Source organism: Chlamydotis macqueenii, chromosome 21, assembly GCF_036417535.1.
Source record: "Chlamydotis macqueenii isolate bChlMac1 chromosome 21, bChlMac1.mat, whole genome shotgun sequence".
NCBI lineage: Eukaryota > Metazoa > Chordata > Aves > Otidiformes > Otididae > Chlamydotis > Chlamydotis macqueenii.
This window is the reverse complement of record NC_141576.1, coordinates 5,457,066-5,484,194: the sequence shown is the minus strand read 5'-3', so window position 1 is coordinate 5,484,194 and position 27,129 is coordinate 5,457,066. Positions and strand designations below refer to the sequence as shown.

Here is a 27,129-nt window from a genome sequence, read left to right as displayed (position 1 = left end):
CGAATTACTTGCTGTACGCCTTTTCTTCCAATGGCTTCTGCACCGACACGGCAGGGTGAGCCCAGTCATGGGACGCCGCACGGCATTCCCTGCTGGAAGATAAGCCAAAGGGGCCGTGGGATATCTCACACGCTCCCCTCAGCACCTCCTGCTGCCAGGGGTGGAAAGGAGCGGGATGCTGCATTCTGCACCCTGCAGAGCCTCCTGCTGGGAGGAAGGGCACCGGAACAGCCGCATTTTACTCACTGGCCGAGACATCCATCCCACTCTGCCACATCGGAGGCAACCTGGCATGACAGCGTTGTGGGAGCTATTTATATTGTACCTTACACTGCACTTACACCATTCTCTGCACTGGTTCCTGCTGATCTAACTGGAGCAGTCAGAAAATCAACCATAAACATCCTTCAGAAAACATCTTATAAGGACTGAATTTCTGTAATAGTCCCTTTTCCCTCCCTTTACCACCCTGCACGCATATTTGTCCCCAGAATAAGAGCCACAGTAACGCAGTAACAGCCTGGTGTTAAATAGTGGTAACTCATATTTATTACAATTATATACAATCGTATTTTATATTTGAAGTCTATACATGATCACACAGACGAGCACACTTGCTTGGTGAGGACAGTGAGACTCAGTTGTTACAAGAATTGCTCTGCTAAGAGGCTCTGATGCAGTGAATAATATAATTGGACACCACCATTTTACCAGCTGAGAACACGATGCTGCAAATGAGAGGTTTCAGAATTCACTGGTTTCAGTTGTTTATAGCCCCAATGGGGCAAAAAAAAAAAGCTGGACTGGGCAAGAAGGGCCAGTGGTGTACCTCAGAGCTGGAACTGTTCTCTCTTCTGTAAAGACTGGTTTCCTGAAGCAGGTGCCTGTCACTGGGAAGGTACAGGTCTCAGCTGACCATTTAAGATGGGTTTTCTCCTCATTTAGGGAGAAAAACACACTAAGAACCATTGCAAAGATTCAGAATTAACCAACTATTTCAGCATCTGATATCACCTCATTCATTCATACAGGGCAGCTATAAATAAAATGTAAGATGTCAGAAACGGATGTGAGCTCCTTCTCTTTGGAGGAGGAAGGGTAGCAATGGGGATGAGTGGGGTCAGCTTCTTTTAAAGCCTCCTTTTACTGGGGAGCAATCCATAGCAAAGCCACCTGTTCTCACGGATTTTACTGTGGCCGTGAAACCTGGACTCGGTCCCTAGCAAGAGGCCACTTTGATGAGTGTAAGCATGTGGGGTGGAAATAGTGTTCTTTGGACCCCACAGAAATTTAGTGTTTTTAGATGCTAGGTAGTTTCAGGAATTTGAGGATTGATAAAAGGCTTGGAAGAGCCAAGACTGAGATCTGGTGAGGAATTCAAGGTTAAAACATTCTTTTTTTGGCAACAGAATATCACATATTTTGAGAAATAAAACAGGGTTATTGTGGGAAACAGAGAACTGATTTGGGCTTTATGGGGGTTTAAAGGCTTGTGAAATCAAAGAGCTCTGGACAGATTGGTTTCTGAAATTGGACAGAGGGACTCTACGATACAGCAAAGAGGTCGACTCTTTCAGAAGAGATGGTGTTTTCGTAAGAGGACTTATTCTGAAGCTGTGGTGCACGGTAAGGTGATTGGTCTTCCAGCCTAGGCAGTGACCCCAGCTCATGGGGAGAAGGTAGGTCTGGGAGGGGAGAAGCAGCCACTGCAACACTGCAAAGCCCTGTGGTGAAACAGGGCCCACCTTGTTCACGGGGCAATCATGGGAGAATCACTGGAGGGGATGGTGGCACTTCTCTCCGCAAAATGGGAGAGGCACCGGGGACAGTGCAGGAGGCTAGGGAAGATGTACAGTAGCAGCAGCAGAAGCCAGGGTGCCTTAGTCAATCTCATTCTCGTTGCTGGCCCCCTCAGGTCTTCGTAGCTTTTCCACTTGCTCATTAATCTGACCATCCCCTCCTCTCCGGTCCTCAGTCTGGACACCCAGACATTCCTCCTCATCCACATGGCTAACATCATCATCCTCATCGTCCTCTTCCTCCTCTTCATTCCTTTTGGTTTCCCTTTTCTCCTCCTCACCCTGCACCTCCATCCGTACTTGGCTCTTGACGTCAATCACTGCCTTGTTGCCCTCCTCTGTGCTCAGCAGATGGCAGCTGACCTTTGAGCCCTCGGGGCTGTGGTTCTCCTTGACTGGTGATGAGGTGGTAGACTCGTTGCTGACAGGTGAGATGTCACTGCTGCTATTATGGTTGGCAACAACAGGGTTGGAGGGTGAGCTTGACTTCACTGGGATCTGCCATGATGGGATCTTAGGAGCCGAAGGGGAGGGAGGGAACTGCCTCCTTGGGGGAGGGGAAGAGGGGGAAAAAAAGGAGAGAAAGGGGCTTTTGTTAAAAACACTGTGGGGTTATCATTACAGAGAATGTATTTGCACTGAGGAAGTCATGTAAAGCAGGACTGACACTGCAAGTCTCCTTTGTCATAAATGAACAAAACGAAGGCCACTTCACTTCTTCAGCCAGGATCTCAAAGCGCTTTACAAGCACCCAGTAATCGAGCCTGCACGCAAGGAAAATATCACGCTGGGCAATGTGAAGTACTAAATGGATCTGGTTTGGCCAATTTCACAGAGTAAGCTAGCACTCAGAAACACTACCTGTGGAAAAACATGAGTGTCCCTTTATAAAACAATCACTAATTAATTGGTAAAGAAAATTCCCACTGGAGCAAGAAGTCAAATGCATCAGGTCCTTGTGCCTGAGCCAAGGAGTTTCAGCACCTGGCTCTCACCTGCACTGTGATACACAGCTATTGCATGCTGGCTCATTACAATCCAGAGCCTTCTCCTAGTCCCAGCGTGCACTTTACATGTTTGGGCCAGGTCCTGGGGCTGCCACAAACTGGTTCAGCTTCTCTAACTTGAACAGAGCCATACTAGCTAGTCATACAGCTGAGAAGCTGGCTGCTCCGTCCTCAAGTCCTTTCCAGGTGGGCTTTAAGGATTTAATAGTGGCAGGTTAGTGCCTGGCCCTAAAAGGAGAATCCACGTACCCAACAGGACAAACAGTGGGGAGCACTAGTGCCCTCAGAAAGTCATCCATCATGAAGAGCAAAGCAAAAAAGCATGTCTGATCTAGTACTTCCGTGCATCCTTGCTTGTATATGAGAAGTGGGAGTATGGAGAGGTATCAGCTCAAGCTCTGAAAATGATGCTGTGTGGCAGGGAGCTCTCATGCCCCTCGGGTGAGCTGGTTAGTTCCACGGACAAAACCAGAGCAGGCAAAAGCTGGCTGCTCTCCTACAGTGAGCACTCAAACACAATAGATTACATTTTCTTAGACTGAAGTAGGAACAGTAGCTGTTCTTGCTTCCCTCTTCCTGCTGCCACCACCAGCCATCGAAGAACTCTGCTGATCTAACCTCCATCTCCTGTGAGTGCAATAAGCTAATTGTCTGCATTATTCAACCAGTATCACAAACGCAATCAACAAGTTCAATCTGGAGACTTTCTTGGCTCTGGTGTTGCTGCTGCCTCCTCACTGTAGAAACACTTGTCTTTTTGTTAAAAAAACAACCCCCAAAAAGTCTTCTTTTTTTTTCCAAAAAAAGCTAGCTGTGACTTTCCCATGGCTGAAGAGGTGTTATTAACTAATGCTCTCTCCCCAGCAGTGATGCCAATATTACCCAACTTAACAGAGAGTAACTTAATACGTGTCCTCAATCCTCCAAAGCTTTCTACTGTGACTCCTGGGAGGAGTGGGAGGTGTAGCAAGAATTTAAAAGGATATTAAAGTCAATACACTTTTTGGACTTCTGAAAAGAGCACTTGCTGAGATCCAGAACATGTTTAGTCCAATCTTAGACTGATCTTTGAAGTCCATCTCTTAGGAAACAGAGGACTTAGAAGATTTAGTTACATGTAGAAGGAGGCAAGGGAGTCATACCAGAGTGAAAGGATCAATAGCTGAGAAGCTAGATAAACTCTTAAGTAATGTGCTTGGAAAAAAATAATTTCTTCAAGAACTGAGATCTGACCCCTGTTCTTATGACTGTCCCACAGGCTGGGATTTGTATCACCTCATTTCAGACATCGCCTACATTATAAGATGTCTATACTTGAGCCAGCTAATTGAGAGAAACAGGCTCTGTTGAATTCTTTTCATCCTGGTTGTGCCCTAACCATGAACAGGTCAGCTGAACTGTGTCCAGAAGTGACTCTGTAACAGAATGCAGCTGCAGTCAGTATCTCAAACTAGGTGAGGGGTATCCTGACTGTGGTGAACGGCAAAGAATTCCTCTATTGTAAACAAAAAGGAAAAATCTTATTAATTACCCAAAGTGCTCTGTGATTTAAGGCAAGTTTAAAAAGCATTTTGAGACCTGCATTACTAAAATAGCAGCAACGGGATATAGAGCTAGTTCCTGTTGGAAATGTCTTTCCTCTCCGATATTGAGAGAATCCCAGAAAGCAACCCTTTCCCCACACAATAATCTGTTCACATATTCCATCCATACCGGTTCAGGAGAAGTCCTTTTAATGAGTAGATCTCAGATTTCAATTCATTAATATTCTGTGACTCCAGAATCCAATTGGTGGAAGTTGTGGCCTAGAACATGAAAAGGAAGACATAAAGATCAAAGTATGAACTGGGAGATAGTTCACAAATGTAACTTTTCTCTCTGTTATCCTCCCTCTCCTCCCATCTGGGAACCTCGAGCCCTCGAGATAACATACGTAAGATACACCATTTAAAATCTCTCAGATCTGAGCAAAACAACTTCCACAATAAAGAAGGACCCGAATGGATGCCCACGATGATCAGAAATAATGATTGTCTCAAGGTGCCAAGACTATTCAAATATTTGTTTGCCATTTGGACGACTAATTGATCTTGTCTCCAACACACCATGCACAGCCATTGCTGAAGCCTCTCAAGGGGACCTTTTTTTTCATTAGGAGGCCAGCACTGTGAGAATTCAGACAAAGCTAAGTCTACATAGGATGTTTTCCACCAACATATCAGATAGAGTACAATACACAAAGAGGTAAACTAAATCATTTGATACTGACCTAATGAATTATTTCTACAAAACCAGAACTAGGACCCTGAGAGGCAGTGGGAGTTGCACTGAATCACAGAAGGGTTTGGGTGGGAAGGGACCATTAAAGCCCACCCAGTCCAACCCCCCTGCAAGGAGCAGGGACATCTCCAACCAGATCAGGTTGCTCAGAGCCCCGGCCAACCTGGCCTTGAATGTTTCCAGGCAATCAGGTCCTTTACTCTTTCCTTAGCTAAGGCAACAGATTCAAATATTATATATTAACAACTATTTTAAAACCATTTGTTCATTTCTCCTAAATCATGAAATAAAGAATTGATTATGTGCACTCTGTGGTGTTTAGAGGTGGGCTGATAAATCAATGCTTGAAAGTTGCAAAAATTTTCCCTACTACATCTGAAGAGTTAGAGCTATGCTTGAATTACCAGATTGTATCTCCAGCAAGCAGGTGGACTAGGCACTGACTCTTGGATATTTCAGGGCAATTAATGCAATTTGGGGGGGAAAGATGATAAGTAACTCATGGAAGCCTGGTACAGCTGCTGTCAGCACTGCAGCAGGATTGCTATGGGATATCAGGCAGAAATTAGAGTAAGGTAACAACTGAGGAGAACGTGCTGCAGATAATACTTCTGGCAATCTGTCTTTTAACCCTTTTGGGAGCTCGAGAAACATTCTGAAAGACAGATCGTGGCCTACGGTTAACACATCATATCACTCTAACAACTCCTGTAGCAATCGCCTGAGTATGAGACCAAAGAACACTCATTTCTAGCACCTCCCATAGTAATTTCTGCTAAAAGCCATTAGGAATGGGCTCACTTGTGAGCACTGCTCCAGAGATACTCCCAATAAATCCCCCAACAAAGGAAGCCAGGACTGGAATAACACAAAACTCCTCCTCAGCAGTTCCTACTAGCTGTAGCCAGAACTGGTTGTTCCTACTTGTTCTTTAAACAGACTTCAGCTGGTGCTGAGTAACCCCGAACACCTTCAGAGCCAGCACTCCTCACAATGACTTCTGGGCTGTGAACCCAGCGAGCTGGGAGAGGCTCAGGCTGTAGTAGCTGTGATATACACAGATGCGTTCCCTTGGGATTCACACTCCCAGCCCTCAGACAGCAAGAATCCAGGAGCCACTGTTCTGGCTTTCCAAGACCTTGAAAGCTACAGCAGCACATTAACAAGGGAGTGATTTCCACTCGCTGGCCTGCAAAGGATTCAAATTTCCAAAACACATATGGTGCCAGATGCCTAGGATTTAGAAATAAAATCTGACATCTGGGGCTTTTTAGCCAGTCTCTTTAAAAAACAGTTGTAGAAAATTCAAGCCTTGAATTTTTATGTATGTTTTTTAATTACTTAAAGTCCTTCTTTTTAATTTTTTACAGCATGCCAGTAGGAGTTTGAAAAGCAGATATAAAAACTTACATTACAGCTGAGAAAACACAGCTTTTATTCTTTGGTTTGTGGGGTTGCCCAAGCTTTTCTTTGTACACATGAGGTTTAGATATCATAACAATGTGTGCTACCATTTCAGTGCAGGGGGTAGAGAGGGGGGAGGAAAAACTTCTTCAAGACTCTCTAAACCGCCAAGACTCTTTTGCCCTTTTTCCTTCTTAAAGCTCAACATGTGGTCTTAATCTTAACACTTAAGACCTGAAAACAGTTTTCCAATTTCCGGACTGGCTCCAGGCCACTGACAGGCCACAGTTCCCAAGGAAAATTGAAGGAGAGTGTTGTGACCATAAACTGGCTTTCATGGTTGGGTTTACAGCTGTGCCACTGAGGGATTCCTACTGTACAGTGTGTGCACCACACATTCAGCTGCGGCCCGCCAGTTACACACCACCAAAGGGTTTGTACGAGATTAAAGTATAGGTGAGGGGAGCAGACAACTGTTCATGCCACAGGTTGAAAGCATTGTCTAATGGACTTCACAATAAAAAGAAAAATCTCTCCCTGTACAGAGAATACTGCAAGATGACTGGGCCCTGAATAATCACAAGTTTGTGAGTGAAAGGAAGACTTCATCTCTGTGTGACTAGTTAAAGTGCATCCCACCTCACATGTAACCCACACTTACTGGCTGGTAGAATGCTTAGGTCAATGGCCACAAAGTACTCTGGAGATGGAAAGAACTAATTCTCATTGCCAGAAAGAAAATAAATTTTGGTTAAAAGTGGTTAATTGTAGTTAGACATGCAACAGCACAGACTACCAGAACTGATGGTTTGATTGCCAGGGTTAAGTCAGGAGTCAAGGGGAACGGACCACTGTGTGTGACTGATGTGGTAGTGATGGTGTCACCTGTTACACTGAGATGACAAAAATAATTGAAAGAAACCAAATAATAAGAATGTTCGGCCACTACCTGGCCTGGATCTGAACAAGTGACTTGAAAACAGTACTTCAAGTGTGTGCTTGGCTGAACAGGATTAAGTCATTGTTTTTGAAATGTACAGGGGTACAGGAGAAATCTAAACATGTAAAATTACATACACACACAAATAAAACATCTGCAGAACTGGCCTTTACCTCTTTTGGTCAGTGGACTAACAGCACAATTATTTCATCTCAAATGCGATGCAGAAGATACCGCGCTGAGGACAGGTCTGAGGCCTCAGACACACAGGCTGCATACAAAGCTGTACAGTAAAGCCCTCTCAGCAGTCAGATATATTTCACTGAGTATCCAGTGCTTTAAAAAGATCGTCTAGGAAGAAGTAGGATGCAGAGAAAGTGGCTGGGGATATGACAGAGCTGAAGGCTAGATTGTGAACCTAATAAGGTGCCTTTCATGTGGCACAAAAGAAGGCATGCATGTTCCAAAGAAGACGGCGACGTTCTAAAAGTGGAGAGTTGGAAGTGGATACCTTAGAAGCAGCCAGTTCTTGGGTGAGCTCCTGGATTTTCTGCTGTTGCTGGATTAGCAGCTCCTGGACAGCTGCTAAAGTTGTCTGTAACTGAGTCACTGTGAGGGAAAAGGCAGAAGAATGTTAAACTGAGATACATGCACATATACGCACTCACACACATCCTTCCTGCTGTCTAGCTACAAAGATGCCTCTATTCCTACTATATTTAATTTATCTACGCCCGCCTGCTCACTTTAATCCATATGATTTATCTGCACTACGGGTAATCTACCTGCACTGCATCTAACCTCCAGTATTTCTAGTTTATCTTTCCATTGTATAGATGTCTATAGCCCACAGTATATCCGTCCAAAACCTCTCCCTTCTAATTATATTGGTTTATGATTTGTACATCTCCCTGAACTTATACAATGTTTGTATCATTTATCTAGCGTGGGCCTCACGCAGGCAAACACTGGGGCTCGCTCCAATCCGGGAAGAGGCTGGTCTCAGGACTAACCTTAGGGGATCATGAGGAATGAAAGATGCCTTTCTTCTTACCCTCCACTAAAAAGTTTAATTAGCATCCTCTCACTCTCAACTCACCAGCTCCTTCAACCCAAACATCTTTAACAAACTTACTGCTGAAAGTCACACTTTTTCCCATCTCACCAACTGAATATACTTTTTGCATTTTTCTCCTTTTATGTCAAGAGAACACCCTGTGTTCCCCTCCTACACCCTTCTGGACTCCCACTCCAGCTGTAGGAGAACTTTTTCTAGTTTGGTACTTTATCCAAAGCTTTCAGGCAGTAAACAAACTGATAAAATAAACTAAAATTAAAAACTCTATTGGTGTGACAGGTAGCAGCTAATCCAGACCATCATTAGGGCATCAGGTAATGAACAAACCCCCTATAGAGTCAATAACAGTGAAGGTGGCTAAGGTCAGGGAGGCACAGTAATTACAGACTCTCCTGACCCTTCCTCGGATTTTCAGATGGAAGGTGGGGGGAAAACACCAAAAAAAAGCCCCTGAAAACATCAGAGAAGCAGAAATTAAAAATGAACTTTACAGCCCTCCGAAAGGCTGTCATTTTATTCCCCTTATTAATATTCTGAGGTTGGGAGCCTTTCCGTAAAAACATAATTAATTGAGGCCGCGCCGACAGTAAACAAGCAATTTCAAATTAAACCGAAATGACGGCGGCTTCATTTGCAAATGTGAACAGATTCTCAGAGCAGATAAATGAAGTCACCACATAAAGTGGAGATGGAGGGAAAGAAAAGGGTGGGGGTCTTGGCAGAATGGAGGATTCAGGGAGAAAGGCTTTGAGGGGTGAATTGATGGAGTCATTAATCTTTACCTGTCTGTGTCACACTGCCACTCATCTCAGAAATGTTTGACTCAATCCTCTGAAGTTGTTTCCTGTCTTCTTTGCCTCCCATGATGAGAGGAAGCAGGTATTTCTGCATGGAGTACAGAAACTTTTTTAGGAAATAGGGATATGCAAAGCGGTCTTTCTAATCTACCTGAAACATCCTCAAAGCCCACCACCCAAATCTCAGCCTTTACCACAGAGCCAGTGATCATTTATCCACACACCTGGCTGAGAAAAGAAATTCCCTGTAGAGTAGGTGTTAAAAGAAATTGCAGAAGAGAAGATATTAATTCCATGGTTAAATTTTTAGGGGTGCTAAAAAACAGTTCCTAACTCAATTTCAGGTTTCTGGGACAGCTCTCAGTCCCGAGAAGCATCCATCACATAGAGAGTACAATTTCAGATCTTACGCTCTCAAATGTGAGCACACTGATGTGTCTCAACATCTGAGCTACATCCACAAAGCAAGAAATGCAGATGTGGGAAGAGGAGGAGAAAGGCCCAGGAAAGGCCAAGCGCAAGCCGAATCCAGGGAATGAGAAGTGTTACAAAATCTTTTGAACCTTGGCAGAGGAAGGGTTATGAGTCACGGAAGGAAGAGCAGAGATCTGGAGCACAGGGAACTGAACTAAGGAACCAGGGCTAAAGGAAGCGAGAACGAAGGTAGTACAGGATGGGAGGCAGTTCAGTGACACTGTACGCAGTCAGGAAATCTACCTCGTTCTGCCCTTGCAGAGCATGAACTGCGGTTAATAGGTCACAATTCTCCTCTTAAGTAGCATGGATCCTTCTGTAGCACTGCTTCTACGGACTGAACATGCACTTTAGCAAGGGCACATCCAAGCACAACATGGTAGGTGAAAAAAATGTGAGAGAAGGATGGTCTAGGATGCGGAAACAGCCCTAATAGCGCTTATCAGTTATTTTTCATCCTGGCTTTTGATGCATGCACCCCCACTGTTGGGGCATACGTACAGGATGGTTTCTGAGACAGAGCTGATTAGGCAAACTGACATGTGTGGGACAGCCTTTTACACTTAATAGCACCGGTTTAAGATTTGAGTGTTGCTGTACGCAGCTTTTACCCTCACAAAGCACATGTACACGTACATGTTTACACTCAGACGTTCTGAAAAGCAAATAGCTTTTGATGACTTTCATAACCAGTTCTCTCCTAATCTTCACAGAACACACATGGACAACAATGGTTTATGCTAGCATCCTGTCTCTCATAGAAAAATCACTATTTGCAAACTCCCTCAAAAGCCCATGAAAGGTAGAGGGAATTTATCAACTGTCTCCAAAGATGTCTTACTCATATAAAATAATACAGGTCTCTGCTAGGCACACAATATGCCTTATGAGGTCTGGATAGACAGCAGAGCAAGATCTGTAAACTAAGAATACAGCAGTAGGATATATTAACAGCACCAGTGACATATGCCAAAAATGTACGTAAATCATCAACATGTGTTAGATATGTATCATTTAGTTACAGCAGCATGTTCAGGTCTGCAACACCTAGCAGCTCTTGCCTTAACATCTCTCTGGACACTTAGTAGCCCCACCATTCTTTGCAAGAATGAAAAGATCAGTAAGGTTGGCATCACTACTTTAATATAAAAACATAAGGACAACGTATCTCAATAAAAAGCCGTTCTCTTGAGTCATGTAACTTTACTTGCATAGGTGGAACATGTTGCTTAATCTGGCCTCTCTCTTAACCTGAGACCCAGAAAATGAATGATTGGACAGGATAAGAAAAGTAGTTTTGAACTAGAAGGCCAACATTTTTATTTGTAAAATAGATTTTACTAAACAAGGCAGTAATTGTTAATTAAAGAACAAACCAACTTGAAAACCATGGACTTCTCATGAAGTCTTCATCTCTGTCACTTTTGGAAAAAGAAAACACAACTTCTACCAGACCAAAGCTCTCTACACTCTGCTGCGCTGACCCGAACCACCTACGTCTTTCTATGCAGCCACAGAATATGACTGTTTACCAAAGACGTTATCTAATGTCACTTAACCACACTGCTGGAAAGCAAATCCAGAACGAAAGATATATTCAACTGGAGAAAAACTGCACAAGAAATAAGAAAGGGCTGCTGTCGTTACACTACACAAGCAGACACACACTCGCTCTACCTTGTTCTAAGCACACTGGACTAGAACTACAGGATGTATGGCAGACCTGGAAATCAGCACCTTCTTTTCATTGTTCTGATTTGTCAAAGAAGATTCTTTCCTACGCACGGTGCAGGATCACCAGTGGACAAATCACTGGACTGGGGTTATGACAGTACTGTCTTCTGGCCAGTGCTGAGAAATTCCCTTTGCTGAACAATGCAGTTTCCCCAACTTAAAAAATTCAAAAAAATGTATACACAATGAAAATGATCTTGTTTCTAGCATTTTGAGATCCACTGATAAAACTATTTTTGCTTGCTTGCCACTTTTTGACTCTGCATGTTCACGTTAAGTGTCTACATTTGTCAAATACACCAATGGCAGTGCCAGTAAGAACAGAGATGCTTCACCAACTTGGAACCAACACGATCATTTGGACACAAGCAGTGTAACATTGTTCTCTCAGAGTGCAGTGTAAGAGTAGTGAGGGAGATATTACCTTGTAGAGCTGGTGGAATCCAAAGGCAATTCCTGCCATGATGATAGCCAAAGCCCCATAATCTCGCCATCTGGAGCCAGGTGGACCTAAAGGCCAAAATCAAGTTATAATCATAGTCAGAACTGCAAGCAACAACATTTTCATACATCCATTTTATCAGAGGAAAGAGCAATGGATAATGCCAGTTCTGCTGTTTCTTAGCAGGCATAGATTTACTGAGCAGGGGACATTAAGATGCTGGTAGTCCTTCAGGTACAGTGTCCTACAGGACAGATCGAAACACCTATCCAGACCTCTACCATTAATACTGGCCTTGCACAAGGGGTCAAAGGGAGACAAATCACAGCAGCAATTTAAAAAGTTCCATCAAGCTGTTTTGCCCTACTCTTCCCTTGCAGAAGGCGCTCTGAACCCTACTGCTCTTTCCCCAGATAACTGTCTGTGGTGTTAGCGCTAGCTAAGGTTAACTCATTACTTGAATAGCAATTGTTCTTCACTATCATAATTTTTGAAAATGGAGACAGAATCAGAGACCCAAAAGAGTGCAGAAAAAGAAGGAAAGGAGGAAGTGTTTTGAGAAAGAAAAGGAATCAGGGCAATAAATGCGTTTATGTTTCAATAAGGAAGGACCCAGTGTCTTTCAAGCCTGAATTATGAATAGGGACCAAAGCACATGTAAATAGCAGAGAGAAAATATGCAATTCAATATCTACAGAGAGAGGTAAAGAAGTAGATAGACGCCTGATATATTTAACACACAATTCTGTACAGAACCTTAGCGACTCCACAGAGCAAAGCAAAGACATGGTATGCGCTGCTCCTTCAAGCAGAATCAGAAGACACCTGTAGTTTTCCATCAGCTTTATCCTTTCACCTCCCTCGCAGTTCCCTTAACAAATCTTGTACTGCCCCCGGTTTTCTTTAATAATGAAGAGGATGCAGAGTGATCTTTCCTAAAGTTCAGTGGCAGGATGTGGGCAGAAGTGATGAGGTGGAGGCCGGTGTGCAGTCTTTAAACAGACAGATCCAAATCTACATGTGACCTACAATCTCTCGCAAATGCATTCTGTTCTCCAAAGTCTCACTTTGGGCTTTCAAAGGGCGGCTTAACTGGCTGAAATGACTGGAAGCTTGTTTCCTTTCTGCTTTGCTCACCTATTGCCATTTTCCCTGTTGCTGAGGTCTTCTACAGGCACTTCATTGCAAGAGTTACTCCTCATCCCAGCCCTCAGGCTCTGCAGTCAGGCACTGACTCTCAGATACTGGCACTCACAGCTTCTCACTACATTTCAGGATACAGCTCCTCAAGTTATCCACTGGCTAGAAATCTGAACAAATTAAAGCAGCTCTGTCAGAGTTGGTGAGCAGTGTCACCAGCAGTATTTTGGGTTGCTGCAGTTGCAGTTTTGGAGCTTAGGCACGTGATCAAATTATCATAACTTTTTAACTTAATGAGTTAACACACGTCAGCTAAGCTGCAGTAACTGGCTGTGTACATGTCAGGATTTAAAATGATCTCTGCCTAATCTTGCCGCAAACCCCAGTCATCCATCCCACTTTTCCCTCCTTACTCTGCTCCCACTGTCGTTTCTGCTGTGTGAAGTCTCTTGGTTGTCCGATTCTCTGCCCTGAACTTCTGACTAAAAATATCCTCTATGACAACGCAATTCGTTCCAGGCTGAACTGCCTACTGCAAAGGGTTAATTAACCTCAGAGGCTCTGTGGGTCCAGCTGTGCCCTGTCCATGGCAGTCCTTGGCTGGCTGTCCCTAACCACCTCCCAGCCACGGTGACCTCTGAGCAGAACGGACAGACACCTGTAGGACCCCGTCCGCTTCGCCCTTTCACCTCACTCCTCTCTCCCTCCGTTCCTGTAATGCTTGAGCTAAGAACATTTTATTGCCCCCTGGTTTTCATTATTAATGAAAAGGGACCAGAATGATCTTTCCTAAAGTTCAGAGAGTCTATAAAGACAAGAAGCTGAAATGCCATTTTACTCGTTTTAGAGGTGTGTGAAATAATTCTGTCTTGTGGAAAAAAAAAAAAGTGAGGGGGGTGGAGAGGAAAAGTGAGTGAGTGAGGGACGCAGTAAAGGCTCTGCATTGACCACATCGACTTTACAATGTTATGAAGAATGTCACAGCTCTGCCTAAAACCCACATTCAGTCTTCCCTTTTCTCGGCAATACTCTGAAACGTAGAGTGGAGAGAGGGTTAGGAGTTTCCCAGCTGCAATCTCAGTGCACACTGACTTCTTTGCGTATCCTCAACTTCCCCACTTTAGAACTGGAATAGAATTCGGAGAAAGTGAAAAAGCACTAACAGCCCAGTTACCCTTCAGTTTAGGCACTGAAATCCTCCTGAAAGAGGCACACTACATATTGGGGAAGTAACAATCCATTCTGCGTAAGAGACCCTCAAAAGGCGAATGGAAGGGACACAGCCTCCAGATGTAAGTCGGTGGTTTTTGTAAGTATATTTGATTTTCACAGCAGCAACTGTAAATTGCAATTCCAGAGTAAACACTGTTTTTAAGATTCCCATTCATCTCAGAATTAACTTCCCTGCCATGAATTAATTAGGTCTTGTGCATCCCAGTAAGGTCAGCATCACTAGTATCCACATGTAAAACTGTAGAAACTGAGGCTGGAAGTGGTGATTTTCCAAGAGCAAACAGTGAACCCATGGAAAGGAGTTGGGGAAAAAAAAAAGAGTTGGATTCTAGTTACCATTTTAAATTGTAAGAGAAAACAGTCTGGATTCTATAGCCTCCCACATAATGAAGAAACAGGGGTGGGAGAAGAAGATCCAAATGGCAAGAAAAACAGTCACTGGAGATTACTTTAAAGCAGGTGTAAAATCTGCCCAAAACCCCATCAATGGAGACCACAAATACCACGGGGAAGAACACAGACAATACCTGGATGATAAGCGTGCAGCTTTGCACACCTAGCTCAGAAACTCCCCTGAATTTGCTTGTAATTACAGGGGTTAGAAAGGTAAAAAAAATATATAAACCCAATTAATCATTTAAATATTTAAAGTCAGATTTTTGTCCTCACTGCTGGATTAGTATATTTCATAACGCCAACAGCAGACAGCCCTGGTTTTTTACTGGGGGTTCATTTTAGAGCATGTTTAAACTAGTCAGATTGAGTGATGCTTCCAGCAACTAATCGCATGTCAAATAAAAGATATTTTATGTAATAAATTACTGCTACAAGTAATTCAAATGTCATTTATCAGTTTTATTATCAGTCAGGCAAAGTCTTGTTTCTCTATATTAATCAAATTCAAGCTTTTTTAAAGCTTTTTTTTAAAGCAGTTTTGACACCTCTTGGCAAAAGTACAAACTGGAGAGAAGGAATTACTCTTCCAGAACAGGAGGAGAAACAGTAGAGATGGTATTGAGCTAAAATACAGTGTCTAGAAACGTAACTGAATTCTTGTCTCCTCCTCCCAAAAGTCATCATAGAATCATAGAATGGTTTGGGGGGGAAGAGACCTTAAAGATCCTCTAGTTCCAACCCCCTGCTACGGGCAGGGACACCTTCCACTACATCCAGTCTGGCCTTGATTATTATTTCTTTTAAACCAAACCCAGGAGGAGTTTGGCGTACAATAACTATGCTACTCTGAAGTCTTACAAATATGCTTCTTTCTCGTTAACTCTTAAAGAATAAGAAAGTACCTACATAGGTGACAGCTATTTCCAAAAAAACTTTAGAACATTAAGTAATAGCTACACTAGCAGTTCAGTTTGTACAAAGGGAAGTATTTAAGTGGTAAGAATTATTTCCTGCAGCTTTAAAAATTATAACAGACTGAGTTGACAACAGCAGGAAATCAAGCAAGTAAAATCAAAAGGTGTGCACAGGATTTATTGCTGTGACTCACAGGAGTGTACATCTTACACTGGAGCTGCTGACAAGATCACCAACGCGGCTATTCGCTTCACTCTTGCTGAATGAACTCTTGAGATGGTTCTGAAGCCACCCTGAACTTCTGTATTCGTAACTCAGAGTTTGAATGTAGTTTTTAAACATGAAGCAGCAACACCTTGTGGGGAGCGGGGACAGAGAAAAATTAGGTTTCTTAAGACGCTTACTTTCAGCATATTATCTTCCTCAACTGTTTCTCCTTTTTGTTCTGTGGGGGGTAATTCTTTCTCTGCAGTTTGTGATTTTGTGTAGAGGTGTCAAAACTACTCAAAAAAAACCTTAAAAAGAACAAAAAAAAAATCAAGCACAAAGTGGTTCACAGTCCTCAAGACCCAAACTCCAGCAGATCAGATGCTGCTTCACAAGAAACTCAGATGTCTCCTTTGGGGAAGGCAAACATATCTCATAATCTTTTCCAATATAAGCTCTTCCAACATGAGTTGTCCCCATCAACAAGTCAACGTACAGATTCAGCAGTCTACCTATCTCATTAGTCCTTTAGATATACTTTGAACTTCAAACCTTGAAGCATTCCAACAACAGTGTCATGAATACTCTGTAAGATAAGCATAACAGATAGACAGAAAAAGCAGTATCTATCTTTCTCTGTACATGACAACCCCTGACAAATCTGTGAAAGATAAATTGACTTAGTGAACTGTCACAGAAACAATTGTCCTGGAGCAGATTTGGACCAATTCAGAAATATTCATTACAGGATTAGCATCCAACTGACAAAATAACCTGGAGCAAACAAGGCACCTTGAAAGAGCACTGAGCCACCGCACAGTCTCACCCATCAGCTCTACAGAAATTCACATTATCTTTTTGTAGTTCTGATAGCATAGAAAGCACTTAACAGGAAGACACAAAGGTGGATCCACCATTAACAACACCAGTACTACACCAGTCAAGGATTAGAATAGGGCACAGATGACACCTAATTTTTTTTAAAAAAAATATTTTGGTCAAACAAATACTGTGTTTATTTAGCTATTTATTGCTTTATATATCTCCATTTAAAGATTAAGCTTAAATAGGTGGTCTGCAAAGAACAGCTAGAGAGGGGAGGAACAATACCTAATGAACCTACTGTCACCATTTCCCTGATTTTGGAGATTGCTTAAAAAAACACGGGCTCACAGGCAAAAGCTTTAGCTTCAAATTATTTACAAAGCACCAACCAGATCACAAAGCTAGAGCACCAGTTTACAATTACAGCCTCCACAAAAGCATTACTGTGGTGGTATTTTTATTCACCTTTGGTTTCTGAGCATTACAGAATGACACATTCAGGCTTCTCTTTAGAGCTGTTACTGGGAACATTTTGATGTCTAAATATTAGTTACGATTTTTACCTAGTTAGAAGAAAATAGGAGCTGGTACTTTGAGGAAAGCCAAAATGCCAAACAGTGACAAAGCTGCAAGGGTTAACAATTATGACAATGTTTTCCAGTTTGAATTGCGTACTTCTCTCTCACTCATATTAGTGAAAGACTATAAAATATTCCAATATTAGGCTACGATAAGAGTTAATTGAATGAACAATGGATAGCACTAAGAAGGATCTGACACTGTTTCTTCATCGAGAGAGATTTTGCTTTTCTGGTATTTTCTGTGAACTCTAGCAGACAAGTATTAGCCCAGGAGGCAGAATTCAGTCCTGGAGTTCACCAGCACACCCAATACAACAGTCAGTTCTGAGTCAAACTCCATCACAAATGTTTTTTTTTCCCCAAACTGTGCCAAAATAGAGTATTTAAAAATACTAGCAAGTCCAGTATTGTCTCTAGCAATAGCAAAACTATGCCTTAAACTACTAAACACAGCCTGAAGTGGACTGTTACATCGGTCAGTATCTGACCTAGAACTATTTACCAGCAGTATCAAAATCCTATCCTTAATCCTTGGCAGGTAAGTGAAGTGCTTTTCAAACTGCCAGACACACATGTGAGCTGTACAGCTTCTTTTGATGGATTTTTAATGGTGTGTACTTTGGTTTTTATTGTTTGGAGCTTAGATACTTTTTTGCGAGGTTTGTTTTAAAATGCAAATATATATGTAAATTTTGAGTCTACACAGATTATGTTGGGACTTTAAAAATTCTTTGAGAGTGTATTTTGTACACAAAATCATACAATCATATCCACACAGTCTACACAGAATTTCTGCTCTCAGTCCTCAGATTATTTAAGATTCATGAGAGAAAGCCTGTTAAAATTAAGGATCTTTATTAACCATTTATTATTATTTGTAACCTGACAGCACTCTTAAAACTCATTCCCACTGAGGGTCCATTGTGCCAGACTTTAAACTCACAGACTAAGTCCTGAGGATCTCACATTCTAGCTCGGTGTTCATGCTGAAAACACATCTCTTTCAAGTAACTGGTCAAGGCATTAACTGTCGGCGTTCAAGGAGCATCTGGATGACACTCTTGTCATGCGGTTTAGTTCTAGCTAGTTCTGCGAGGAGTAGGAAGTTGGACTTGACGATCCCTACAGATCCCTCCCAACTCGAGATATTCTATGATTCTATGAACTGGTCTGTTGCCTGAGTAGTTAAGGAAATAAATACTCTAACTAAAATACAAAACTTTGTGATGATCCCCAATAGTTTATTGGACAGAGTCCACTGTTGCAACAACTAAGATGTAATAGTATTGCACTTTTACAGCACCTTCAATCCGAGAATCTACCAGCTCTATCATACATTAATGATCTAAACATTAGGGAACCCTGCTGATGAAGGGAAGCATGACCTTAAGTTTCAGAAAGAAAGAGTGAGTCCTATGTTGACTAAATGCTTTTTCCAAGTCCTTATAGTGGGTCAGAATCTAATTTGTATTGACTGTACCTTCAGGTCAAGAGGTGTCATAGGCTAGTATGTATGATGTCTGTTTGTAGACAATGATCATTTATATCTCATTTTCCTTGTGTAATAAGATCTTGTCATAGGCATCAACAACCACGAAGTGCATTCAAAGAACCATTTAGTGTTCGACTCTGACAAAAAGTATGGCATTAATTGAATTGAAATCTAGGATCTGGTGCAGAAATCTGTGAAATTGCTGCAGAAATCACTGCAGAAAGCAACAGGACCAGATGATTTTCAAAGTGTTACTTACTATACACCACAGGGTGAGAGGGCTGAGCTGGCACCGGCTGTGTAGAAGGACCTGAGGACTGTGGCTCATCCGTGCTCGTGCCCGACTGCTGGAAAGCCAGGTCAATTTCTTCATCTGTCAGGCCTGGGGGAGCAGAGGAAATGAAATCAGTTTAGCACCTTTACCCACTTGATGCACGCATAATTAAATTCTCAAGCCAGGCAGAACCCTTTCAAGCTGCAAAGAATTTTGGCACTGACTTGAGCAGTAATGCCTCCCCAATTTTGGATTCACTGGAATGTCTCCCTCTCTCTTTCTCTGTTGCAATTTAACCTTAAGCGACAGAATATTAGCCTCAACGCTGCTTCCAAATGTGGCTCATTCAATTTCCTTAATTTATCCTTGAGTTTATTGCTGCTTTTGAAGTAGCTTTCTATTGCAATTCTCCATTCTTCCCCCGAAAAAAAGATACCATCAACTGCAAATGTGGCTCATTTTAATCTGTAATGGTGTAAAAAAAAAAAAGGAGGGGAAAAAACTAACAATAATGCATGAAAACAGACAGGGAAACAAAAAACTAATTATTGGGTTAGACGACTAATTAGTCTAGATCGTTTCCGAAGACGGGAATAATTTGCTTTATTTTATGACAAATGCAGAAATAAAAAGAAAAAATCGGGACTGACTGTGATTAGTATGAATGGGACACAGAATGTAAGAAGGAAATAAAACTATAACAAAACAGATCAAAACAAGGCCAAGCCCAAACTTTCAGCTTAGCATCGCCCCGGCCTATTGCTGCATGACTAGATTGCCCGAGGGCAGACTGGTTTTTATTTCACGCAGAGCTGCAGTAACAGTGCACACATGGTACGTGGTGGTGCAGTCACTCCTGCCATCAGGAAATGCCAGGCTGACCATCTGTAATTGGCCTCAACATATGGAAAGGATTTGGCCAACAAGGGGGAGAAGGAAAGCAGCTAAAGGATTCACGATGACCAGCATCTGTGAAGAAGGAAGCACAGCTGGATTATTTTTTTCCAAGAGGAGAAAACATCCTCTAGAAAAAGAATTTAGTATTGAGATGCAACCGCACTGTGGGGCCTGGCAGCCGTGTATTATTTGTTACGTTATTCTCCTGCACAGAAGCAGACAGAAAGCCAGCGTCCCGGCTACGAGGAATACGTGAAGTGATTCAGGAGCTTTTACTATACGTGCAGCATGTATGCAAAAACATTCAGAAAGGTTGGAAATGAAAATACAGATTTAAGGAAGGAGATCTAGAAGAAAAGAGGCAGACCTCTTGATTCTTACACGGTTGTTGTAGGGACTGAGCACAGTGAGGAAAATGGTATGAATATTAGAGCAGTAGGAGAAAAATGGGGGAATACTGCCTCTCCATCACCGCCACTCAAGATCCATGAGGTATTGCGAGCAGACGGAATTCCTGAACTTAATCCTTTATAGCACTTACCTCTTTAACATTACAGGGAGACACAATATAGAAAATGGCCAGGCTTCTGGGTATATTACCTAAGTTTCTAGAAATTTTTTCAGGATTTTAAACTTCACTGAATACTGGGGGTCTAGACAGAATATTCTGTGGCACAAACAATATTGCTGGAAATAAATACACAATTCTGTCTCAGAACTGTTATATCATAAAGCACTAACACAGAGCTTCTGGTATGCAGAAGGCTTTGTAACTATTAACAGATCTTTTTGCTACTCCTGTGATTATGTGAGTTCCTGTGAGATACTAATACATCTACTCTACAGCGCAGATACTGATGCACAGAGAAGTTAGGTGACTTCTCTAACATAACAGAGCAAAGTCAGAGTCAGAAACAGTATCAGAAATCTGCAGTTCCTCATCTCTGGTCCTGCAGTCTGACAAAATCACCCCTTTACTTGTGTTTGATGCATGCCTCAAATAGCGAGGAACCAAAACCACACCTAACAGTATGGAACAGGAGTTGCAGTGAGAGTAATAAAAGGCATATGAACACAAATCGACCTCCTGTTCTAGTCACAAAAGCAGTATTTATGGTGTCTAATCCATGTTAAAAAGCAAAGTCCTAATCAGAAAGAAGCTGTTTTAACCAGCTCCTAATTATCCAGTGTAGGAGAAAGCATAAACAGATGCCAACACTGCAGATCACTAGCAACTATGGAATTTCATAAAGACAGGGACAACATTAGCTGCTGGCTGCAACTGTGGCTCCCGCTAGAATAGGGCATTTTATTCTATTTCCATGCTAAGATAGCAAATCTGACAATATTTAACACTTAGAAACGTACAGAAGTTATAGAGGATCCTTACTTCATTCTACAAAAAGAGCTGGAAACAATGTGTATTGTCTCCTTATCAGACTGCCCCTTCGATTCTCATCTTCTTTGAGAAAAAAAAATCTAAAATCTTTTGTAGATAAAATGCACTTTAGGATTATTCTGGTCTTGCCAACTAGGAACGCTCAAGTAATCACTGTTTCCATTAAAACTCTGCTGTACTGTGAAGAAAAAGCTGATGTGAATGACAGCATGATGGAAGCCTTTAAGATTTGAGTTCCTGGTTGGAATTCTGTGCAAAGTAGTGCAAATTAAAATTGTTATTACTTCCCTGGACCATTCTGCTGCCTTGTGAAGTGGTATTGTTCGTTATACTAGTGGCATTATACAAAAGAACATCACAACTACATCCATTCTTAATTATCAGAGGAGAAGACTGGGAGTGCCATCACCTTGAAACACCTCTTTTTTTATTCACCAAGATGAAAAAAGGGAATAATCTCCCAGAGCTGATTCCTTCTATATATATACAGAGTAACTCTGCACTGCAACTAGTCATCTGTAGATTAAGAAATACACCTGTCTTCATGGTTGTCATTTTTCACACACACTAACAAAAATGTACAAGATATTCTAAGATTGTTCTCAGGCAATTATAACTAACTCATCAAAATTCCCTTTGGACTGAATTTTTTTTCAGATTCACCACCCACACACATGTATGCACACAGTATGAGATTTCCATGCCCCAAATTATTCAACCTTGATATATTAATTATACAGGGAAGTGGGAATTTCTAAACCAGATCAAAGTGTCATCTGTTACTATATCTCACCTTGCTTTATTTTATTGCACTCCTTCTATCACTGCATTATAGAAAAAGTACCCATGGTCCATTCATTGTAACCCAAAAGTAATACCACTTCCCTTGGACGCAAAAGCAGTGCCACCAACACTGGAGCTTTGTGTCTAATATAAGTCTCAAATAGGTATGTCAAGAAAATCAGCCCTGTTTAACAGAAGAATTGCTCTAAATTAACTTCTCAACACTTTGGAAAACAAACATTTTAGTTCTTTTGGAGTCGCAGCAAGATCAAGACCATGCAGAACACAAAAGGTTAAAAGGAACAATAAAGGAAACTGCCAATTGTAAGTGAATTATATTTGGCTTTGAAAGCTGAGCCACGGCTATATTATAAAAGGCATCTCTTTGCGTTGTTTACCATCACCCTGACTAATGCAGACCTTTTTTTTTGTTTTAAATAATCTCATGCAAATTAGACACACACTTCCTTCCAGTTGATTGCTATCTGCAAGGAATAATCTAACCGCAGAGGGTACTGAGCAAGGACTGAGCTGAGGAGAAGGATGCAAGGAAACTGTCTTCACAGCCCTACAGAATGCAAACCTGTTCCCTTCCCCCAGCCACCCATTTCATTCCTCCACAGCACCACAGCCATTGCAAAGAATTAGTCATAATTTTCACAAAGCCTTAAAATTTCCTTTTCAGGCTTCAGGGTGTTGATTTGAATAATCCAGCACTCGTTATTTTTTTGGCACTCAAAGGTTCTTGCTGACCCTCTTTTGTAATTGTCACCGCTGCCACTCAGTTTTCAGGGATCACTCAGCCTCTGGCAATGTAGTCAAACACAGAATCAGAGCAAGTCAGAGAATAAAATGGGTTGTCTCAAACATCTCTTGGTGCCTGCACCTCAGGTATTGTATAAAAAGCTCCTTTGCCCAAGAACTTTTAAGACTTAACTGTCTGTTTAGGCCCTTTTATAATATCTACTACTATTTAATATAAGGACCTCCTGTACATCAAAATACTGCTCCTCTTACGACCACTCTGAAGTAGAGGAGTACTGTTATCCCACTGTTATTCCTGTTTTACAGATGAGGACGAAGTGAGACATACAGATACGAGAAGTGCTCCAAGGTCAGAACTGAACCTCTGACAGTCGCAAAAGAAAACTCAGGAGATGTGAGCCCCAATTTGTTGCTTCACCGTAAATCCATTCTTCTCTATTTTCTGGATGAAGCACAGTAGCAATAATTGCAATGCAAAACCCTTGCTTAACTAGATGAGCCACTAAGTTTTTTTCTTCTCCTTCTCTGACACAGGCTCTGACATTTCAGTGACAATCCTTTTTCCCATCCCATCCACTGAGCCTTTTCTTCATGATATTCCTCTTTGCATTGCTCAATTCAGTAATTCATGCAAGATTTTCACAACCTTAAGGCAACATTAGTTTCAGGGAGAAAATTTCTGGTTAGGAAGAAATTAAGAATTCTGCCCCACTAGGTCGAAAGAATTAGGTTCCTTTTGTGGGTTTCCAAAGCCAGCTTTACTACCACTCTGACGGACCACCCCGGAGCAATCACACCTTCCCTTCTGCAGGGACAAAGACAAGGGAGAGGTGCGGGGTTGCTGTTTTCCTCACACATGCACACACTTTCTATTAAGAAGAAAGCAAATTACAACTGGACAGCTTGTTTAGCTACAACAAACTGTATGACTACGCAAAGTCCGTGCATGGTATCATATGACTCAAAGGAAGATCTGCTGGTAGACACCCTGAAATGACATTACGCTCCTTTTCCTGGAAGCCACTGAGTCAACTCTGCTCAGAAAGAACATGGCCACATCTGAAAAAAAAAAAAAAAAGTCATAAAAACCTGGGATCTGATCCAGACAAATGATTCCACCTGTTCAGTCAGTAACATGCCGTGCTGGGTGATTCCTTTATCAAATGTTTCTCCTATATCCTCTGTGCTTAGTTGAACACATTTCAAAAAGGTCACAAAGGCACAGTCTCCGGATCCATTTTCTTTCATACATCTTGGTTCACAGGGCATTCACGAGGCTGCGCTCGATCCAACATCGTAACAAAACCTAAGGTCTCGAAACATCACTGATTTTTTTTTTTACCCTTCATTTACATTAAGACACTCTATTTGAATGTAAACATCCTGCTGCTGCACTTCCAGCGCAAACTTTGTGTGAAGGAACCCCAACATCAAAGGGAAAGTGACTGGTCTCAACTGTCAGGCCAAAAAATGCAGAAATAAAAGGAATTTGCAAAGCTACTGAAAGGGCTTTGAATTCTTACAGCTTTATTCATCTACGAGACTGGTAATTATGCAATTGCAATCTTTAAGGAACATTATATACTTTAACCCATCAGGGTGAGTAAGCAGCAATCAGAAACGATCAAGCTGCACGGCACTCAAATGAGGAAGGAGAACCTGACTGACAGCGCGGGGCTAACAATCACAGTGAGCCAGCCAGGAAGGAAAGGGTTAAACTCAAAAGTATTTGGGCATAACAAATATAAATAAATAAGTAAATCTGGCAGCAGTTTCTCTTCCTGGCCAAGCTTTTTGGAGTCTATAATAAAATGAAGTGTAATGGAGGAGAGGAGGGCAATGTCAGAGGGTGAGGGTTTGGGAGAGAGGTTGTTAAGTATCTCCCTCTCCTCAGCTGTGTTTACTCCATTTACAGGACCCCAGGTGATGGATGGGCAGACAAAAGGAAAGCAAGCAGACAGTAACCCCGCTCCGGGAGCACCAGCAAAGGGGATAACTCCTGACATCATCCACAGCCCCAAACTCTCCTTAGCCACTTGTAATTAAAAAGAGCAAGATACACAAACCAGAGAAAAAGTAAAAGAGGATTTTTTTTTTTATTTATTATTAACATTTTGTTGGAACAGTAGAGTGCAATAAGGACTCTCAGAGCCGTTAAAAGTCGTCGGGTGACCTGCAGACCCCTATTTCCCAGAGCCTTGTATAAAATTGAATTTTTTAAACATAAATTACACGTAATGACGACACTGTAAAAACTAACAGTAATGGAAAGCTGTGCTGTATTTCATTAGCCTGTATTATTCCGTGCCACCTGATCCAGCCGGGCCTTGTTTATGAGTTAGTGTGTTAGCAGATGCCGATGGAAGCATTTGCTTCGACCTTGCTCTTCTCATTGGGGCATGAAATTACGACGGCAGCACCTTGATATTACAGCCATAAATACAGTAAACTGCAAATTTAAGCCAACGGCTCCTATTGTCTCTGAACATAAAGCTGATCGGTATTTATTTAAAAGGAGAACGAAAAAAAATATTATATATCACCTTGTTTATGGGTCCAGTCCCCCCCCTTCCCCTAATCTGCCTTATTCACTTGGTTAAATACTAAACAAACAAACTAAATCCTCCCTATTTTCTACTGATCAAATATTCTTAAGAAATGAGTATTGTCTTCAGAAAACTGGATCAAAGTATTTTCACTTTGAATAAAAAAGGGCAAGCAACTTGCTTAGCATGTCTTGCAATGGAAAAAAAAACAGAACAAGTACTACAACTTTTCCTCTCGGTTTTCATTATATAAGAGAAGTTCAAAATGTAAAATGAAAAAGTTGCTTCTGGTCACTCATTCATGTTTGAGCATAACATGTATGAGTACGCACATGAGAGAAAGATAAATACGTTTCCTTACAGTGGTTTCCTATTTAAAAATATCTCCCTTGTTAATCTCCTTGTTTCAAAACAAGGAGGAAAGATATAGGAAAAAAAATGGAGTAAGATTAATGAGAGGAGGAAAAAAAGGCATAGGATTCCTTCTCTGAGGCAGCAGACAGCAGGGAGAATGCCCCATTATCCTATGAGCATTTGGGGGAAACACCCCCGTTCACTGACAACATGCCCACTAAAATCTATTGGGGAGGGGAAAATCAAACACAAAGGCAAAAGGACATTGTAATATCACAAAGCATATCACAGCATAAATCACAGCATTATAAGCCAGTGCAAAATGTATTTCACTGGTAGCTTCAAGCCAGGGAAAATAGTTTCACTTGTAGCAAGAGAGGTCAGGTCTTCCTCTTCTAACGTAAGTAGCTCCTTGCTTACATGAAGTATTATCTCTGTTCCATTTAGGAAAAAAAGCAAGGGATACCTTAAGTAAAAGCTCCCAATACTAAGTTACGTATTTCAGGGGCCAAAGCACTAAGAGGACAATATAAGGAACAGCATGCAGGACAAAGTGGCTGGATAATGGGACTCACACCCAGGATTCTGAAATGCAAAAGTCCTCTTAGAAGCTGTGCTATCACAGCTTTAATAGGATTTGGATGCCTCATTTTTTAATTAATCTACAACAAATCTTCAGGTAACAGACAACATAATTCAACAGGCACTATTTTTGCTTCACAAAAAGTTCAAATTACAAAAAAGACAGACAGCAACATGACTCTAAATCAAACAAGACACGTCCAGAAGTCCTCAGTAAGCTGAATTACAGAACCAGAAGCTTTGTTACAAAGCCCAGTTCAATTCCTACATGCCAAAACACACCGAAATGCCAGTCGTGGGTACCTTTTTCCAAAGACTCGTCTATCACAAAGTCTTTCTAAGAATATCATGATTGGCAAAAAAAAGACAGAAGAAACAAGTATTTCTGTAACATGAATAAAAATCTCTCCTTCTAAAAACAAGGGGAAATTTTATTTTAGCGTCATCTATGGGTTTTATTTTTAGGTCTCTTGCCTTTAGCTTTTCCTTTCTATTATCATACAAGCAGAAGAACAGTACCTCACAGAAAGCCGCCTTTGAGTGGACAACAGTGGAATTAGTCCACCTGTCTACTGGAACACCAGTGATGAACAGACAATGCAGGTGACTAAGCTGGAAACCAATTTTGTAACACAGGACATACAATACCCCCAGTAGATGATGTAAGAACACTACACAGAGAACAAAAACTTCTGCATATTTGAAATAATTTCAAATTAACATCTACTTCAGGGTTTGAAGGCTTGCAGAGTTTATGCTAGGATGTCAATTCCAAGGTAGTTTAT

At 41.7% G+C, this 27,129-nt stretch overlaps 1 protein-coding gene across 1 annotated transcript in view; it reads right to left on the bottom strand.

The window, feature by feature from the left end:
- Nucleotides 1-521: 521 nt before the first annotated feature.
- PEX14 (peroxisomal biogenesis factor 14) overlaps nt 522-27,129 on the bottom strand; it is a 78,318-nt gene continuing 51,710 nt past the window's right edge. The window contains exons 4-9 of the mRNA XM_086764656.1: nt 19,004-19,126; nt 11,938-12,023; nt 9,291-9,393; nt 7,942-8,039; nt 4,520-4,611; nt 522-2,346 (exon numbers count right to left, since the gene is read on the bottom strand). Of these exons, the coding sequence (XP_086620782.1) occupies nt 1,881-2,346; nt 4,520-4,611; nt 7,942-8,039; nt 9,291-9,393; nt 11,938-12,023; nt 19,004-19,126 (968 nt within the window). The 3' untranslated portion in view covers nt 522-1,880. The remainder of the gene's footprint in view (nt 2,347-4,519; nt 4,612-7,941; nt 8,040-9,290; nt 9,394-11,937; nt 12,024-19,003; nt 19,127-27,129) is intronic.